At 43.8% G+C, this 18,560-nt stretch overlaps 1 protein-coding gene across 2 annotated transcripts; it reads right to left on the bottom strand.

Moving 5' to 3' along the window:
* Nucleotides 1–3,640: 3,640 nt before the first annotated feature.
* Nucleotides 3,641–12,210, bottom strand: LOC142260468 (uncharacterized). 2 transcript variants are annotated; one of them, XM_075331938.1, is made up of 5 exons: nt 12,137–12,210; nt 11,828–12,007; nt 11,623–11,746; nt 11,426–11,539; nt 3,641–6,966 (listed from the first exon to the last, which is right to left on the bottom strand). In XM_075331938.1, the coding sequence occupies exons 1-5, from the start codon at nt 12,191–12,193 to the stop codon at nt 5,915–5,917; spliced, it is 1,527 nt and encodes a 508-aa protein (XP_075188053.1). In that variant the 5' UTR covers nt 12,194–12,210; the 3' UTR covers nt 3,641–5,914. The 2 variants fall into 2 exon arrangements, with proteins under 2 accessions (XP_075188053.1, XP_075188054.1); XM_075331939.1 differs by lacking the exon at nt 11,426–11,539.
* Nucleotides 12,211–18,560: the final 6,350 nt, after the last annotated feature.

Consider the following 18,560-nt stretch of genomic DNA (forward strand, 5'->3'; position numbering starts at 1 on the left):
CTCATTGCTGCGGCCGGGGCAGGGCCAGATCCGTGTCTGAGGTGCGGTGAGGTCAGGCGTGGGTGAGCTGGATTCCATTATTAGTATTCGTGCCTGATTAGGATATCAGTGAGCGCTTCGTAAGTACGGGCTTTCAGCCCCTTTTTAGGAGAATTTAGCCACCATAGCTGCCACTAAGTCCTAGTTTAGTGATGGCAGGTATCTATGAGACACCCCTTCATCACTAAACTATAAGTGAAAGTAAATAAACACAAACACCCAAAAAATCCGTTATTTGAAATAAAAGACAAAAAAGCCCCCTCTTTCACCACTTTATTAACTCACCAATAACAGCCCTCCAGGTCCGACGTAATCCAAACAAGGTCCCATGACGCTTCCAGCTCTGCTACACCTGACACTCACATTGAGCGCCATAGACCATGACCGCTCACTGTGAGGGTCAGGCCACAAGTGAAGTGAGCCATGCGGGATCAGCTGTGACTTCACTCATGTGCTTTGCGGTGACAGGTGGAGGACTCAGCTGTCACTGCACATCAGCTGACTGAAATCACTGCTGATCTTATACTCACCTTCTCCAGCGAGGCTGCCTCCGAACGCTGGTCTCCTGCTTCCAGGCCGGCTCATGCATATGCAGTTCTGCACTCCACAGCCGACCCGGAAGTAGCAGAGCGCCGGAGACAGCCACACGGGACACAGCATCGCGTGACACTTCAGCACCACGGACAGAAGGAGCGGGGACAGGTGAGTATCTCCCTGTGCTATTAAAATAACGCAGGGACATACCACAGCAAAACCACAGAAAATCCGCAGCAAACCGTGGTAAAACCGCATGCGGATTTCAGGTGCGGTTTGCTGCGTTTTTTTGCCGCAGGTGCGGTAATCTTTTAGAGGGTGCGGATTTTTCTTAAGAGGAATCCTTTTTCTAGTGAGCACATAGCCTAATAGATTAAGAGGAACAAAGCTACCTGTAACATGTGTCCAGTTGACCTGTATAAGCAAAGACCCTAATTCCAGTGAACTGTCACTTACTTGGCTGCTTGCTTAAGTTTTGACAAAAATCAGTTTTATCTGCTTAAGGTCTACTAGTTCTCAAAATGCTGTTGTGTATAACCTCACCCATATCACTGCTTGGCCGCTGTATACAATGAGCGTACACAAAAGCTGCCAATCAGGTGAGGTTCGGGGTTATACAGAGCTATTGGAGATGGGGGATATATGGTAGCAGGTTTACTAGTTCTTTAGTGATAATCCCCTAGCGATAATACTGTGATTTTATCAAAACTACATCAAGCAACCAAGTAAATGACACATCATTGTAATCAGAGTCCCTGTCTGTCACGGGTAACAGACAGTTCTGTGGTTATCGGCGTTAGAAGGTCACAGCATTTGGCTGCGCAAAATAGCCCTGACTTTCTATTGTTCCTGCTGTCAGTATTCAGTGCACTCGTATCTCCTCTGCTGGGTTTTCATCCTTTTTTTTAGGAACTAGTTGAGCTCCTCTTCCCTTCAGTTGCTAATAATATGTATTTCCTCTTGGGTTTAAAGTCTTTCATTTTCCCTGGACTTGTGGTGGTGATATTGTTACTTCACAAGCTCTGGAGGCAAGCAGGTGGCTTGCACACACCAGTAGGATTGTTGTTGGCTTTTTACTGAATTTCTTACGGAGTCGTCTAGAGATAAGTTGTTTGTTGTTTCCCATTGTTTGTTATCCCTGTGTGTCCATTAGTGCTTAGTGGGGTTGATGAAGAGCTCATCCCATCCGTTCCTTATTTAGACTATGTTCACACACTGCGTTATTTACCCGCGTTTTTGTTGCAGAAAGTTCTTGAGAAATTCTTGTAACCTTTCTGCAGACATTCCCCAGCAAAACCTATGGCAAAAAAATTAGCTGTGTGCACACTGTGTTTTTTTCTTAAGCAAATTCAGTAGATTTTCTTAAGAAAAAGAATGAGCATGTCACTTCTTTTCTGCAGCTAACTGCGTTATTTCACTCCATTGACTAATGTAATGCAGAGTAAACACACACATGACACTCACACAGACACACACATATGACACTCACAGACAGACTCAGACATATAGAATACACATAGAAATCAAACGTACATATTAAAAATAAAAAAACAAAAAAAGATGCGTGTGCTCCGGCGTATTTTTACCGTCCAGCCAGGAAAGCACACAGCGGTGGCCTGGTATTCTCAGGCTGGGGAGGGCGAGGGTCATGGTTAATGACTCCCCCCTCCCGCAACCGAGAATATCAGCCCGCAGCTGCCCCTTGACTGTCGCATCCATTATGCGACAGTCCCGGAGTGTCCCCGACACTTCCTGTTGCCGGGATGCGGTGGCAATCAGGGTAATAAAGAGTAACGGCAACCAATAGCTGCAGCTAAGTCCAAGAATAGTAATGGCAGTGTCTATGACATGCCATTACTAATCTGTAAGTGACATTAAAAACACACACACACCCCGAAAAATTCCTTTATTTGGATTAAAAGACAAAAAGCCCCCTTTCTCCACTTTATTAAACCCCCGAACACAGCTCCGACGTAATCCACGGCGATGTCCCGTGGCGCTTCCAGCCCTGCTCCAGCCATGACTGACAGTTCTCCACGCAGCCTCATTCAGTGAGCGAGTGCTGAATGCGGCTCCCTGAGCGAGGCTGTGGGTAACTCCAGGACATTTTTCACGGCCGGTGATGTGAACACACTACCGGCCGCGAGAAGTGCAGTATGTCCACAAACATCATAAATAAAGCTGGAATATCTAGCCCTCTATTATGTATCTATCTATGTATCTATCTATCCCTCTATCTATCTATGTATGTATCTATGTATCTCTCGCTCTATTATCTATCTATTATCTCTAATTATCTCTATCATCTGTTAAAGTAGCTGTTAAAAGCATTAAAAAACGCAGGGACCAACCTGCAAAAAAACGCACCAAAACGCACCTGTGTTACTGGTGCGTTATTTTAACGCAGGTGCGCTAATCCTTCACTCTCAAGAAATTTCTTAAGAAATTTCTTAAGAAAAATCATTTTTCTAGTGGGAACATAGCCTATGGTTCCAGATCAGGGTCAGCATAGGGTGAGGTATCCGGCTCAGCGTGGTGAGGGAACTCAGGGCACAGCGGTAGGCTTAGTCAGAGGTTACCATCTCCCCTTTCCCTAGGCACATGGTTTCTTTCCCTTTCGCTTGCTACTTCACCGTTCATAGCGTAACACTGTCTTTACATTATTCTGATTTTTAATTAAGTAGTAAACACTTAGTGACCGAATCCAATTAAATTCACAAAACTCCAGCATAGGTATGATAAATGTTACTTCCTCTCCACCAAGAGATAGACCTCTTTTAGTTCTGGTCTCTTCTAAACCCATAATCTGAACTGTAATAAAGGTTTGTGGACAGAGACGAATGAACCTAAATAGTAAAGTTCGGGGATTGTACCAAATACAGACTTTATACAAAAAATCAGTGTTAGAGTTCGGAGTTCGGGTGCTTTATGTATCATAACCACTTCATCTAGCATCGCTGTGCTCGGGTACACGCAGTGCTCAGCACAGTGCTAGCTGCAGTGTTTGAATCAATTTCGTGGGGGATAAAACCATCATTATAGGATGTATTGTGTAAAAGAAAAAATAATTGGAAATGCTCTCTTTATGGCCGGTTGCATGTGGGCGGAGACCTAAACTGCCCAATCAGTGATTTCCAATGGGGTTCTGGTCAAGTCCGGTTCCCGAACAGAACTTTATCTAAAGTCCGGCTGAAAAAGCCGAACCCGAACTTCAACAGGTGCACTTATCTCTATTTGTGAATAGCCGCATTAAAAAATAACCACTTGGATATCAGACATGTAAAATCCTTTCTTTGTTTATTACAACAATTATCCTTTATAAAGGGATCATTTTTTAAAATAAAGGGCCAAATTTATGAGCGGGCCACTCCTGATTCATTAAGTGGTCCATGCCTCTTCATGAATCTGAAGCGTTTGAGTGGCATGTGCCTCCTTGTGCCATGCTAGAAATATTACTCTCTTCAGGGACTGAAGTGAGATTTCTGGCATAGGAAATGCCACAGCTCGTCATGAATCAAAGAAGTTGTGGTGTCACATCTCCGTCCCACCCAAACTCTGCCAATTTTGGAGTGAAAATGCCAAGAGCCGCAAATTGCTGGCACAACTTTCCAAATTTTTGGAATTTTTCAGAACTTAGTGACAATTTTTTTTGCCACAAAAGTTTTGAAGAATTGGGACCAGAGCGTCTTTACAACGTGCACATATCTAGGATGCAGTGCAATTCAATTCTCCCCTCACTATTTTTGTGAGCAATACCTACAGCTCTGCCTCAACTACAGAGGTCCGGAGGCAAAATCATCACATCTAAACAATAGAGAAAGCTAAGCATGAAGAATATATATATTACAAGTATTTATTAACAAAACAACAAGTTTTGAAATGCAATTATATACAATGTGATAAACTTCAGAGTTCCTATCTCCAATCTGGAGCTGCACTTTTTAGTAAATAAAGCAGTGGACAACCTAAGATTAGTGAATTATCTAAATATAATCCAGTATCAAAACGTTTCATGAATGTTCCTAAAGGCTCTCAAAAAGGCTAACAGTGTGCCAGCTAAAAAAGAAAATGAATATTCACTGCTCCCCACACCATAATCCCGCCCACCTCTAGGCAATGAAGCCAGCGCCAACCAAGCGGTGGGCGGTATTGTTAGCGTGGGGAGCAGTGAATATTCCAGTAGCTGACGTCCGCATGTAACTAGGGGCGCATGGCAGTAATGTCATGCGCTGCGCCGCTTACATGCTGAAATCACTTGCCGGCATCAGAAGAGAACAACGTGCACATGAAGACCGGAGGGATGGTGAGTATAATAATTTATTTTCTTATGTGTGCAGCGTGATGGGGAAATATATACCAGAGTGGGCCCAAGTTGAGGGCCAAATATACAAGGATGAGGACATATATACTAGGACAAGGGACATATATACCAGGATGGGGATCATATATACCAGGATGGGATAAAGATGGGCAACATATATACGAGGATGAAGGACATATACACAAGGATGAGACACATATACCTGGAAGGGGACCAGGATGGGGGACATTAGTACAGAATTGGGTCACTTTATCCCCGTAACAGTGTCAGCAGCAGAACAACCTCCTTAACAGTGCTTCATGACTACATTTTTTACGTCAATCTTTTTCCCTATATTCCGCCTTCAAAATCTAGGTGTGTCTTATGGTCCCAAAAATACGATAAGTTTAAAAAAAAAGGAAATGGTTCTTTCCCTCATCAAATCTTACTTGAGCAATCATAACCAATTTTTTGATAAAACCCTTTGAATTATGGTACATCATGATGCCTTCTCCGATGTGACTCATCTGACAACAGGACCTTATTAGTCTTAAAAACATTTGGCAAATTCTGAAACCAAAAATGGCTGCTCCGCTCTGTTAGTTTTCTGATGTCCGCAAGATTTGATTTACCACTTAAACATTTCAATTATTCACAACATGAAAAAGGTTCCTTCCCTGTGTGGCTTCTTCACATGTTTAACAAGATCTGATTTATGAGAATAACATTTTCCACATTCAGAACATAAAAATGGTTTAATTTGTGTGATATTTTTGATGGTAAACAAGACTTAATTTCATATAAAACATTTACTGCATTCTGGGCATGAAAACGGCTTCTCCCCTGTGTGAGATTTTGATGTACAACAAGTTCTGATTTCCAATTAAAACATTTCCCACACTCTGAACATGAAAATGGCTTCTCCCGTGTGTGATTTTTCTGATATATAACAAGATGTGATCTCTGAATAATACATTTCCCACATTCTGAACATGAAAATGTCTTCTCACCTGTGTGAGATCTTTCATGCCTAACAAGATCTTATTTCTGAATAAAACATTTCTCATATTCTGAACATGAAAATGGCTTCTCCCTTGTGTGACATCTTTGATGCCCAACAAGATCTGATTTCCGAATAAAACATTTTCCACACTCTGAACATGAAAATGGCTTCTCCCCTGTGTGAGATCTTTGATGCACAACAAGTTCTGATTTCCAATTAAAACATTTCCCACAATCTGAACATGAAAATGGCTTCTCTCCTGTGTGATTTTTCTGATGTGTAACAAGATGTGATCTCTGAATAAAACATTTTCCACATTCTGAACATGAAAATGGCTTCTCCCCTGTGTGAATTCTTTGATGCTCAACAAGATCTGATTTCTGAATAAAACATTTCCCACACTCTAAACATGAAAATGGCTTCTCCCCTGTGTGAGTTTTCTGATGTGTAACAAGATGTGATCTCTGAATAAAACATTTCCCACATTCTGAACATGAAAAGGGCTTCTCCCCTGTGTGAATTCTTTGATGCTCAACAAGATCCGATTTCCAAATAAAACATTTCCCACATTCTGAACATGAAAATGGCTTCTCCCCTGTGTGAATTCTTTGATGATTAACAAAATTCGATTTCCAATTAAAACATTTCCCACATTCTGAACACGTAAATGGCTTCTCCCCTTTGTGAATTGTCTGATGTGAAACAAGATGTGCTTTCTGACTAAAACATTTACCACATTCTGAACATGAAAATGGTTTCTCCCCTGTGTGAATTTTCTGATGTCTCGTAAGGTTTGATTTCTGAATAAAACATTTCCTACATTTTGAACATGAAAATGGTTTCTCCCTTGTAGGAGCTGTTTCATGTTCCAGATCCCTTCTGTAACTTTTATTTTGCTTACAATTCTGTGATAAATCAGAATTTTGGTCTTGTTTGAAAAGATCAGATGATAGAGATTTCCGAAGAAGGACTGGAGGTATATCTGGGACAGCAGCATGCTCTTCATATGTAGCATGTGTGATACTTTCATCATCTGTTTTAAATTCTGAAGATATTAGATTTCCATCTAAACTCCCGATACAGTCATCTGCTAAAAAATAAACAAAATGTTATTATTTTATGATATTATTTTGAAAGTACATTTTTTTTAAACCATAACATCAGAAATTAAACAAATTATTCTGAATTTGTTGTCCAGTTTCGACATCTAAGAGTTACATCTTCGGTAATTGAGATCTCCCATTCCTATCACCAGTTCTCTGGAATGTGCTTTAGTAAATAATCTGATTGATTGTCAACAAGTGACTCCAGGATAATGAGGAACAGGGGGCTCCTATACTGTCCCTCATTATAGGGGACCCTAAGCTATTCTTAACCTATGGATTACCCCTGAAGATGGAGCTGCTGGAGTCCCGTGCCTTACTAGTCTCCTGACTAGATTTAATCTGTGATCCCCAAGGGAAGGAAGGGGAAGGAGTATGATGGAAATATAGAGTAAGACAGATGGGACACATTGCAAACTCACAGAAATAAACAGTGAGAGACTAAGGAGAAAAGCAAGAGCAGAAAGGCAGCAACAAAAATACAACAAGGGTTAACACCACAACAGCTCACTGTAATAATGCACAACAACCACCGGTAAGTCTGGATTACAACCAGGGCCGGCTCCAGGTTTTTGTGGGCCCCGGGCGGAAGAGTCCCAGTGGGCCCCATAAACACGCAGACACACACACACACACACACACACACACACACACACACACACATTTAAATACAAACTCACAAAAATACATATAAACAGACAAATCTATACAATCATATACACTGACATACATAGATACATATCATACATGCATACAGACAGACACACACAGCTCTGCTGCATACATACAGAGACACACACTGCTCTGCTGCATACATACACACACTGCTCTGCTGCATACATACAGACAGACACACACACACTGCTGCTGCATACATACATACAGACACACATACTGTTCTGCTGCATACATACAAACACACACACACTGCTCTGCTGCATACATACAAACACACACACACTGCTCTGCTGCATACATACATACAGACAGACACACACATACTGCTCTGCATCATACAGTCATATGAAAAAGTTTGGGTACCCCTATTAATGTTAACCTTTTTTCTTTATAACAATTTGGGTTTTTGCAACAGCTATTTCAGTTTCATATATCTAATAACTGATGGACTGAGTAATATTTCTGGATTGAAATGAGGTTTATTGTACTAACAGAAAATGTGCAATCCGCATTTAAACAAAATTTGACCGGTGCAAAAGTATGGGCACCTCAACATAAAAGTGACATTAATATTTTGTAGATCCTCCTTTTGCAAAAATAACAGCCTCTAGTCGCTTCCTGTAGCTTTTAATGAGTTCCTGTATCCTGGAAGAAGGTATATTTGACCATTTCTGTTTACAAAACTATTCCAGTTCAGTTAAGTTTGATGGTCCCCGAGCATGGACAGCATGCTTCAAATCATCCCACAGATGTTCAATGATATTCAGGTCTGGGGACTGGGATGGCCATTCCAGAACATTGTAATTGTTCCTCTGCATGAATGCCTGAGTAGATTTGGAGCGGTGTTTTGGATCATTGTCTTGCTGAAATATCCATCCCCTGCGTAACTTCAACTTTGTCACTGATTCTTGCACATTATTGTCAAGAATCTGCTGATACTGAGTTGAATCCATGCGACCCTCAACTTTAACAAGATGCCCGTTGCGGGCATTGGCCACACACACCCAAAGCATGATGGAACCTCCACCAAATTTTACTGTGGGTAGCAAGTGCTTTTCTTGGAATGCCGTGTTTTTTTGCCTCCATGCATAACGCCTTTTTGTATGACCAAACAACTCAATCTTTGTTTCATCAGTCCACAGGACCTTCTTCCAAAATGTAACTGGCTTGTCCAAATGTGCTTTTGCATACCTCAGGCGACTCTGTTTGTGGCGTGCTTGCAGAAACGGCTTCTTTCGCATAACTCTCCCATACAGCTTCTCCTTGTGCAAAGTGCGCTGTATTGTTGACCGATGCACATTGACACCATCTGCAGCAAGATGATGCTGCAGGTCTTTGGAGGTGGTCTGTGGATTGTCCTTGACTGTTCTCACCATTCTTCTTCTTTGCCTTTCTGATATTTTTCTTGGCCTGCGACTTCTGGGCTTAACAAGAACTGTACCTGTGCTCTTCCATTTACTTACTATGTTCCTCACAGTGGAAAATAACAGTTTAAATCTCTGAGACAACTTTTTGTATCCTTCCCCTGAACAACTATGTTGAATAATTTTTGTTTTCAGATCATTTGAGAGTTGTTTTGAGGAGCCCATGATGCCACTCTTCATAGGAGATTCAAATAGGAGAACAACTTGCAAGTGGACACCTTAAATACCTTTTCTCATGATTGGATACACCTGCCTATGAAGTTCAAAGCTCAATGAGGTTACAAAACCAATTCAGTGCTTTAGTAAGTCAGTAAAAAGTAGTTAGGAGTGTTCAAATCAAGAAATTGATAAGGATGCCCATACTTTTGCACCGGTCAAATTTTGTTTAAATGCGGATTACACATTTTCTGTTAGTACAATAAACCTCATTTCAATCCAGAAATATTACTCCGTCCATCAGTTATTAAATATATGAAACTGAAATAGCTGTTGCAAAAACCCAAATTGTTATAAAGAAAAAAGGTTAACATTAATAGGGGTGCCCAAACTTTTCTATATGACTGTACATACATACATAAATGCATGCATACATACATACATACAAGACAGACACCTTGCTCTGCGGGGCCCACACACGCGGCTCCGGGGGCCAGCACATATGGCTTTGTGGAGGGGAGGGGGGGCAGGGCATACATTGCGTGGGGCAAAAGCCCATACAGTTCACCTGGGCCCATAAATCGGGTAGCGGGTAGGGCACATACAGATCGAGTGGGGGTGGAGGGGTGTCCCACATACCGCTCAGGTCACGGTGGAGAGGGGGCCCACACAGCGCCGGAGAGAAGCGCTGTTCTGGGGGTCGCTGGCTGGCACTGCGCCTCCATTTGTGGGACCGAGCAGGACGCCGTGCGGTAGCTCCGCCCACAGATGAAGGAGGACGCAGCGAACACTGTTGTCTGCGCGCCTTAAAGGGACGGCAGCCACAGTTTCCTGCCGAGGACTGCGGTCCCCGGAATTCGGCCCGGGGGCAGCAGAACTGAAGAGGCCAAGTGGGCCCCCCCAGCTCTCAAGGGCCCCGGCATTTGCCCGGGTATGCTGGATGCTGACGCCGGCACTGATTACATCACCTCACCAGACCAGTATAGGTAAACTATAGCGGGCAATAATGAAATAGTCCAGCCATCATATGCAGAACGGGAGCGAACAATAATTTCTCCTCTACAGCATGTGATCAAAGTCATTAACAGGCAGCCCAGCAGAGAATAACTCTTGCTAGCCTGCCCAAGCCTGTGGTTCGACGCCTGCGTCTCCCTGCGCTGCTCACAGGCATCAGAGAAGTTAACATGCAAAGTACCAGAATCTATAATTTCCACAGATCCTGACTGAAAACCTCTCCTTGAAACATTGATCCACAACAGACAAATTCAAAGAGGGTTTTTTTGAAGACAAAAATAAAGACAGATGCTGGAAATTTAACTGGGTTGTCTGGGACTATAACGCTGATGAACCATCCTTAGGCTTTGTAACCAAAGCAGGTAGCAGGGTCTTGCTGTCTGTGCAGATAAACATTAGGGCTCCAATTCATCAAGACCGGCGATGTACACTGAAAAATGACATCAGGGACTGGAGTGAAATTTCTGGCATAGGGAACGTCGCAGTTTCTTATGAATTTGAGAAGCGGTGGCATCACACCCTTCTTCTGGCCAAGCTCTGCCCATTTTGGCAAAGCTGGTTAAAATTGGTGTGAACACACCCAGACACACCAGCCTGTCTCCTCTTCAGCTTTAGACTCCTGCAATTGAGACCTTTGGTTATATGCCGTAATGTCAAAAAGGTCCTTAAGCAGTCCTATAATTGGCAAATAAACACTGGGGCCGGTAGGAGAAAGGGGGACTGTGCAATTGCCCAGTTTGCTCTTAAGAGACCTTTGGTTACATCATGTCACATGACTTTGAAGTCAAAGGTCCTTAAACAATCAACCTCAGAATACAACTGATGTGGTCCCTAAGAAAGTGGGGTCTTGAGAAGTTTGACTCCTCCCAACGCTGGCCCTGACTGTAACTAGGGCTTACTTTTGGAGTAGGGCTTATATTTCAAGCATTCTTCAAAAATCCCATAAAATCGTGCTAGGTCTTATTTTTGGACTAGGTTTAATTTTCAGGGAAACAGGGTATTCATGAACCCTCTGCAGGTCTTTTAGTTGCCTTCATAATGACAGAGAGAAGGCACTAGAAACAAACTGAAAGAAAGACAATACAGTTGAAAAAACAAAACAAAAACAGAGCAGAAAGCCTAAAATTGTAAACACAAAATTAGTGCAGAAAGTACATGAGTAGATATCTCTTACAGGATAGAACTAGAGTTAACACATCCTGAGGAACATCGGGATCTTCTTGTTTACAGTCCTGTGGGAGAAGAGGACGGGGACATCTCTCTGGTGTTGTCCTCTTACTGGATAGACCTGGAGGAGACACATACAGGGACTGAATTAATTCCTTACATACAGATAATTATAGGCCGTGTGTATTTAGTCCTGTCTATTACCTGGTGATGTGAGGGGCCGGGGAACCTCCATCATGACGTCCTTGTACAGATCTTTGTGTCCTTCTAAATACTCCCACTCCTCCATGGAGAAATAGACGGTGACGTCCTGACACCTTATAGGAACCTGACACATACAATGATACCGTCACCCCCGATCCCTTCCTAGCGTTACTGTATAATGTCCCAGCATTCCCAGCAGTGTCACCTCTCCAGTCAGCAGCTCAATCATCTTGTAGGTGAGTTCTAGGATCTTCTGGTCATTGATGTCCTCATGTATCGGGGGGTGAGGTGGAGGCCCCGTGATTGGGCTCAGGGGTCTTCCCCATCCCTCAGACACAGGGGCCTGACAGCGCTCACTAGAGGTCTTCTTCACTACTGTGTAATCCTGGTTATGGAGAGACACAGTAATAAATCTCACTCCAGACATTTCCAGGGTCCTCACCTCTCCAGTTCTGTCCATCTGTTATTCCCATAGATAAGAATGATGTAATGTGACGTCATCAGAATCTCTCACCTCTCCAGTAAGCCGGAAGAGGATCTCTAGGGTGAGGTGTAATATCCTCTCCGCCATCTTGTCCCTGTCTATATCCATCCTTCACGGGGCAATCAGGAGAATTCTCTTCTATAGAAGATCTCCACTGAGAGGATCCGATATTATAAGGACCTGAATGGGAAGGAGATGAACCGATATATAAAATACTGCAGATAATAAAGGGAGATAAAATATCACTTGGGTAGGAAAAAAAATTTCAACATGAAATGTGCTATGTAAGTAGTAAAACCAACGATAAAAGTAGCACATTTTTATAGCAATATAAATACAATGAAAAGTGATGAATTATCCATATTGCACTAAAGGGGGCTTTACACGCTGCGACATCGCTAATGCGGAGTCGTTGGGGTCACGGAATTTGTGACGCACATCCGGCCGCATTAGCGATGTTGCTGCGTGTGACACCGATGAGCGATTTTGCATCGTTGCAAAAACGTGCAAAATCGGTCATCGGTGACATGGGGGTCCATTCTCAATTATCGTTACTGCAGCAGTAACGATGTAGTTCGTCGCTCCTGCGGCAGCACACATCGCTCCGTGTGACACCGCAGGAACGAGGAACCTCTCCTTACCTGCCTCCTGGCCGCTATGAGGATTGAGGAAGAAAGGAGGTGAGCGGGATGTTCCGGTCACTCATCTCCGCCCCTCCGCTTCTATTGGGCGGCCGCTCAGTGACGTCGCTGTGACGCCGCACGGACCGCCCCCTTAGAAAGGAGGCGGTTCGCCGGTCACAGCGACGTCGCCGGGCATGTAAGTATGTGTGACGGGTCTGAGCGATGTTGTGCGGCACGGGCAGCGATTTACCCGTGTCGCACAACAGATGGGGGCGGGTACCCACGCTAGCGATATCGGGACCGATATCGCAGCGTGTAAAGTAGCCTTTAGAATGGCATCAATAAAAATGTCGGCTCATCAAACAAAAACAAGTCCTCACTCAACTCCATCGACGCAAAAAGAATAATGTTATTGGTGTCGGAAAATGGCAACACAAACTGAATTTTTTTTACAAAAGTGATTTTTATTCACCACTAGATGTGAGTGAACCTGAAGTTCAGTGTTCGGTATAAACTCACTTTTCCAAGAAGGTGCGGAGATCGGATGCTTTACGTATGACCGCTCACTTTTAGCACACAGTGTACATAGTAAAAACAACACTAAAAAACAAAATTATGGAATTTCTTTTTTTTTCCCCACTATTTCACCATGCTTTGACTTTTTACTTAATTTCCAGTCCATTTTATGATAAAATTAAAAACTATGAGTAATTTAAAAAAAACTAAAACAATCCTTCATATGGGAAGGTAGGCAGAAAAATAAAAAAGCAGTGCAGCAACAAGCAAACATGTAGCAACGGAGAGGAAATCCGTCCATTTCTACATAAGGCAGAGATGGTTTATTACTGCCTCTGCTCTCTCTGTCACTGTATACACAGCTCTGCGGTGCAATGCAGCTGGAACAGTGAGGGACCTGACAGTGACACAGATCTCTGTGTGAGAGCCCATCCACCATCGGTACTTGCCAACTGTAATTGTTTGGGGCCTGGTGAGTGCGATTTTTTTTTGGGAGGCGTTTGTCTGCTTTCTTTTGAGGGTGTCCGTTTTCTTAAATAAAATACTACGGTTACTTACCGGTAGCCGGTTTTTCCAGAACCCATGACAGCACCACGTGAGAGAGGGATCCGCCCAGCAAGGACAGGAAACCATTCTGAATAAAAGGGCGGTACTTCTCCCCTTCGTCAGTTGATTACCGAGAATGAGAGGACCTCCAACAATCGTTAGAACTTACCCCACCACCACTAAACACTCACAAGCACACCGAAAAAGTGCACACCAAGGATCAGAAAGGGAGGGAATATAAGGGTGTTGTCATGGGTTCTGGAAAAACCGGCTACCGGTAAGTAACCGTAGTGTTTTCCTCTCACCCATGACAGCACCACGTGAGAGATTTCCAGAGAAACCCATTTAGGGAGGGACCACCGCCTCAAGCACCCTTCTACCAAACGAAAGAGCAGCCGAGGAGGATAGGTCCAACCGATAGTGTCGGAAAAAAGTAGATTGTGAGGACCAGGTAGCGGCCCTACAAATTTGTTCAAGAGATACCTGTGCACGCTCAGCCCAGGAGGTAGACACCGCTCTGGTGGAATGGGCCCGGAGGTTCTCCGGAACAGGTGCTCCACTGGAGGAGTAGGCTAAAGTAATGGCCTCCCTAATCCACCTAGCGATAGTACTCTTGGACACCCCCTGACCCTTGGTACTACCCTGAAAGGAGATAAATAACGACTGTGTCTTCCTCACTGCCTGAGTGACCGAAAGATAGTGTAGGAGGGCCCTGCGGACATCCAGGGTGTGAAATCTACGTTCCCCCTCATTAGTGGGATTGCTACAGAACGAGGGCAGGACTATTTCTTGCGTTCTATGAAAATGAGAAGCGACCTTCGGGAGATACGCTGGGTCCGGCCCGCCGGTTTTCAGAACAGGGGTCTCCCATCCAGGACAGGAAACCAACTGACGAAGGGGAGAAGTACCGCCCTTTTATTCAGAATGGTTTCCTGTCCTTGCTGGGCGGATCCCTCTCTCATGTGGTGCTGTCATGGGTGAGGGGAAAAGTTTTGCTGTATTTAACTTTTTTAGCTGCTTGGACACTTCCCTATGGAATCACAACTAGGGCTTATTTTTTGAGCAGGGCTTAGGGTATGACCGCACTTTGCGTTATCCAAAACGCATGTCAAAACACACCCTCTGGCAGTAATTGATTTAGCCCAAAGTTGGTTTTGACCACAAATTAGCGCTAAAAACGCATGCGTATTTACCGCATTTTAGCTGCGTTTTTAGCGCTTTTTACATGCTTTTTCAATTGCGTTTTGAGAGATGCGTTTAGAACATAAAGGCACTGCTTAATAAAGTTTAAAACAGTCAAACTCAATGAAAAAAAGTAAGAAAAAGAAAAATCTATATTTTTAAGAAAAATAATGGAAATAGACATTTAATAAAATTATTGCGGTAATATTATATTTATTGCAAAAATAGCAATAAATTAATTTCTTTATTTTAATTGTCGGACTATGTGTGTGTGTCAGGCCCCTTTCACACGTCAGTGATTCTGGTACGTTTTTGCTTTTTTTTTAAACGTACCAGAATCACTGACATACGCAGACCCATTATAATGAATGGGTCTGCTCACACATCAGTGATTTTTCACTGCACGTGTCTCCGTGCGGCGTACCCACGTGTCCGTGATTGCCGCACGGAGACATGTCCATTTTTTTTTGGCATCACTGATGTCCCACGGACCACGCAGTGGTGTGGTCTGTGAAACACGTGCCAGAAAAAAATGTGCTTTTAAAATAAAAATCATTTTTACTCACCCGGCTCCAGCGATGTCCTCTGCAGCCCGTGCAGCTTGCTGCTTCTGAGCCGGCTCATTATTGTCGCGCATATTCATGATGCACGACACAGCCGACCCGGAAGCAGCTGCTGCGGGGGTCAGCGCCGGCTGGATGCTGCAGCGCGCACAGGTGAGTTAATCTCTAAGTGCAATCATGGGCACGGAGAACGGAGCCCGGATTGCACTTAGACAACCCACGTGTTCCGTAATTCACGGCACACGGAGGGACATGTGCGTGTTTTACACGCCAGTGAAAAACGTCAGTGTTTTTCACTGACGTGTGAAACGGGCCTAAAGGGACATAAGTAATCATTATTTTGATGTCCAAAAAGCATGCGTTTTTTTAAGTCCAAAACGCATGTTTTCTGCACCTAAAAAGCATGTAAAACGCTGGAATTTTGATGTTTCTTGGTTATTGCCATTTCTCATAGACTTCAATGTTAGCAAAACGCACCCAAAATGGCAAAAACAATTGACATGCTGCTTCTTTGAACGCACAAAATATCCAAATTAAACGCTGCGTTTTAAAATGCAAAGTGCGGACAGGAATTCAACATTTTCCATAGACTTTGCTTATTTTCCAGGTAGGTCTTATTTTCGAGGAAACAGGGTAGAAAGAGCTGGTGGTGCCTCCTCCCCCATATACAGAGCATATGGTCACCGCAGAGTCACTATATCAGCCCCAGTTACAAGGGAAGTAAGAAGAAAATAAAAATAAATACTTAACTGACCCCCCTCCCCCCAATGTGTGACATATAGGAAAATGCCACTGTCAATCCAAATCTCTGTTATTAGCCCCGACCAGGTAAAAAACAGCCATATATACAAAATAATAAGCGTTACTAAATAGCTATGAAATATGTAAATGTGATCATAGACATATATTGAGACGGCGTCCAGCGTTCAGTCATATGGGGTGGCACTGATGTGGTTTTAATCACTGCTCAGTATACCGCGCTCTCGGCACTGACTGACAGCAGGTTCCAATGCTCAGCGGCTGTCAGTCAGTGTGGGGGGTGGGGTATATATGTGCTAAAAACAGACATTTCCCTTATTTTCTAAGCGGTATCGCTCGACATCAGACACAATGCTGAAGTTGGTTTCATATTCATCCAGTTTCGTATTCGGTGCCGAAGTTGGTTTATTTTTTAGATTTTTTTCATTTTTTTGTTTTGTTTTGTTTTTTACAGGTTTAACAGCAAACATAAAAAACCCCACAATAATAAAATACAATACACCGAGGAGCCCTGATGTGAATACACTGAAAAGCAGCAAAAAAAAAAAAAAAGTATAAAACTGGCACAAAATGAGCATCAAAGCTATTTTTTCACAAGGGTAACATGCATACAATTTCTCCTGAGTACGCCGATACCTCATATGTGGTAGAAATCAACTGCTTGGGCGCACAGCAGGGCTCAGAAGGGAAGGAGCGCCATTTGACTGTAAAATTGGATGGAATCATTAGCGAATGCCAGGTCGTGTTTGAAGCTCCTGAGGTGCCTAAACAGTGGAGCTCCGTCACAAGTGAACCCATTTTGGAAACTAGACCCCTCAAGGATTTTATCCAGGGGTATAGAGAGCATTTTGAACCTACAGATACATCACAGAATTTGATAAACTTAGGTTGCTTTATTGAAAATTTTCATTTTTTTTTCACAAAAATGTTGCTTTAGCACCAAATTTCTCACTTTTTCAAGAAGCAACATCAAAAAGTAGACCCCACAGTTTGTTGTCCAATTTCTTATGAGCTCAGTGATACCCCGCATGTGGCTAATAACCTCTGTTTGGAGAAACCAGAGTGCTTGTAACGGAAGGAGCACCATGTGAATTTTGGAAAAGTTGAAATAAACTGCGGGCACCATGTTGAATTTGCAAGGCCCCTAGGTACCTATACAGCAGAAACCCCCCACAAATGACTCCATTTTGGAAACTAGACCCCTCAAGGATTTTATTCAATGGTATAGTGAGCATTTTGAACCCACAGGTACTTTACAAAAATGTTGCAGTAGCACCAAATTTCTCACTTTTAGGCTATGTGCCCATGACCCGGCGACACTGTGTCTAGGATGCAGTGTCAGACCTTCTGCAGAGATGCGAGCATTGTCCACTGGAGAATGCAGCTGCCCGGGCCCACCATCCAGGTTCAGGCTGCTGCGGTCTTTAGCTCTATTCTCCCCTCGGACATTCTTGTCTCCACGATATAAATTCCCATCCTGAAGCTCAGGAAGCCGCACCGCTGGTTTGTTTATGCTATGGAAAAAAACAAGCACAGTGGGCAGGAGATTTCCAAAAATCCTTCCAATGCGGTTGTACTGCACAGCGCAGCATTTTGGACGCAGCAAAAACACTTTGTCCAAAATGCTGCAAACCCTGATCGTGGACACATAGCCTAAAAAGCGAGGATGGATGGATAGATAGACAGAGGTAAAACACATATGACTCGCCCACCCCAGGGCTATGGGACACCCGGTGCCGGGCCGGACTAGTCCGGTGGTAGTCAGTGGTGGCTGGGCCCGGCTCCGTGGCCCTGGTGGGTGTCAGTTGAATATGTGGCTTGCTTGTTAATGGTTGTGTTCGTGACGCCACCTGTGGCATGCGGCTATTAAGCCGCTGCTGCTGTGTGAGGCCTCCGGGATGATGATATAGCAGCTATGGTAGTACTGCTCCCCACAGGTGGAGCAATGCCCGGGGCACAGTTGGTGCTTGTGAAAGTCTATGGTGCTGTGTGACTAACACGGTGCAGGGCCGACAGGCGAGGAAAGAACCAGGCACAAACAACAGTCTCTTTACCTTTTCCTCTTTTACTCTGGGAACAGTCCAGTCCTGGGAGACCGTTACAGGTGGTGATGGGGCTCCGGTCGGCCTGGAAGTACTTGGGGTGATCTTTCTGGCCAGCTGAGTATGAGGCCTACTCCTGTACCTTTCTTGGTGATGATAGGACCCTGCTTCTCTGAATCCAGCAATGGCCCTCTTCGCTGCTGGGACCAATAGCACGTCCCTT

The sequence above is a fragment of the Anomaloglossus baeobatrachus genome, unplaced genomic scaffold (genome assembly GCF_048569485.1).
Source record: "Anomaloglossus baeobatrachus isolate aAnoBae1 unplaced genomic scaffold, aAnoBae1.hap1 Scaffold_109, whole genome shotgun sequence".
Taxonomy (NCBI): Eukaryota; Metazoa; Chordata; class Amphibia; order Anura; family Aromobatidae; genus Anomaloglossus; species Anomaloglossus baeobatrachus.

Bases quoted from the DNA above. Each gene is read 5' to 3' on its own strand.
- LOC142260468 (XM_075331938.1), bottom strand. From the start codon at position 12,193: ATGGCGGAGAGGATATTACACCTCACCCTAGAGATCCTCTTCCGGCTT. The intron at 12,008-12,136 runs GTGAGAGATTCT...CTCCATAACCAG, and splicing joins TCTTCCGGCTTACTGGAGAG to GATTACACAGTAGTGAAGAA. The intron at 11,747-11,827 runs GTGACACTGCTG...TGTATGTGTCAG, and splicing joins TTGAGCTGCTGACTGGAGAG to GTTCCTATAAGGTGTCAGGA.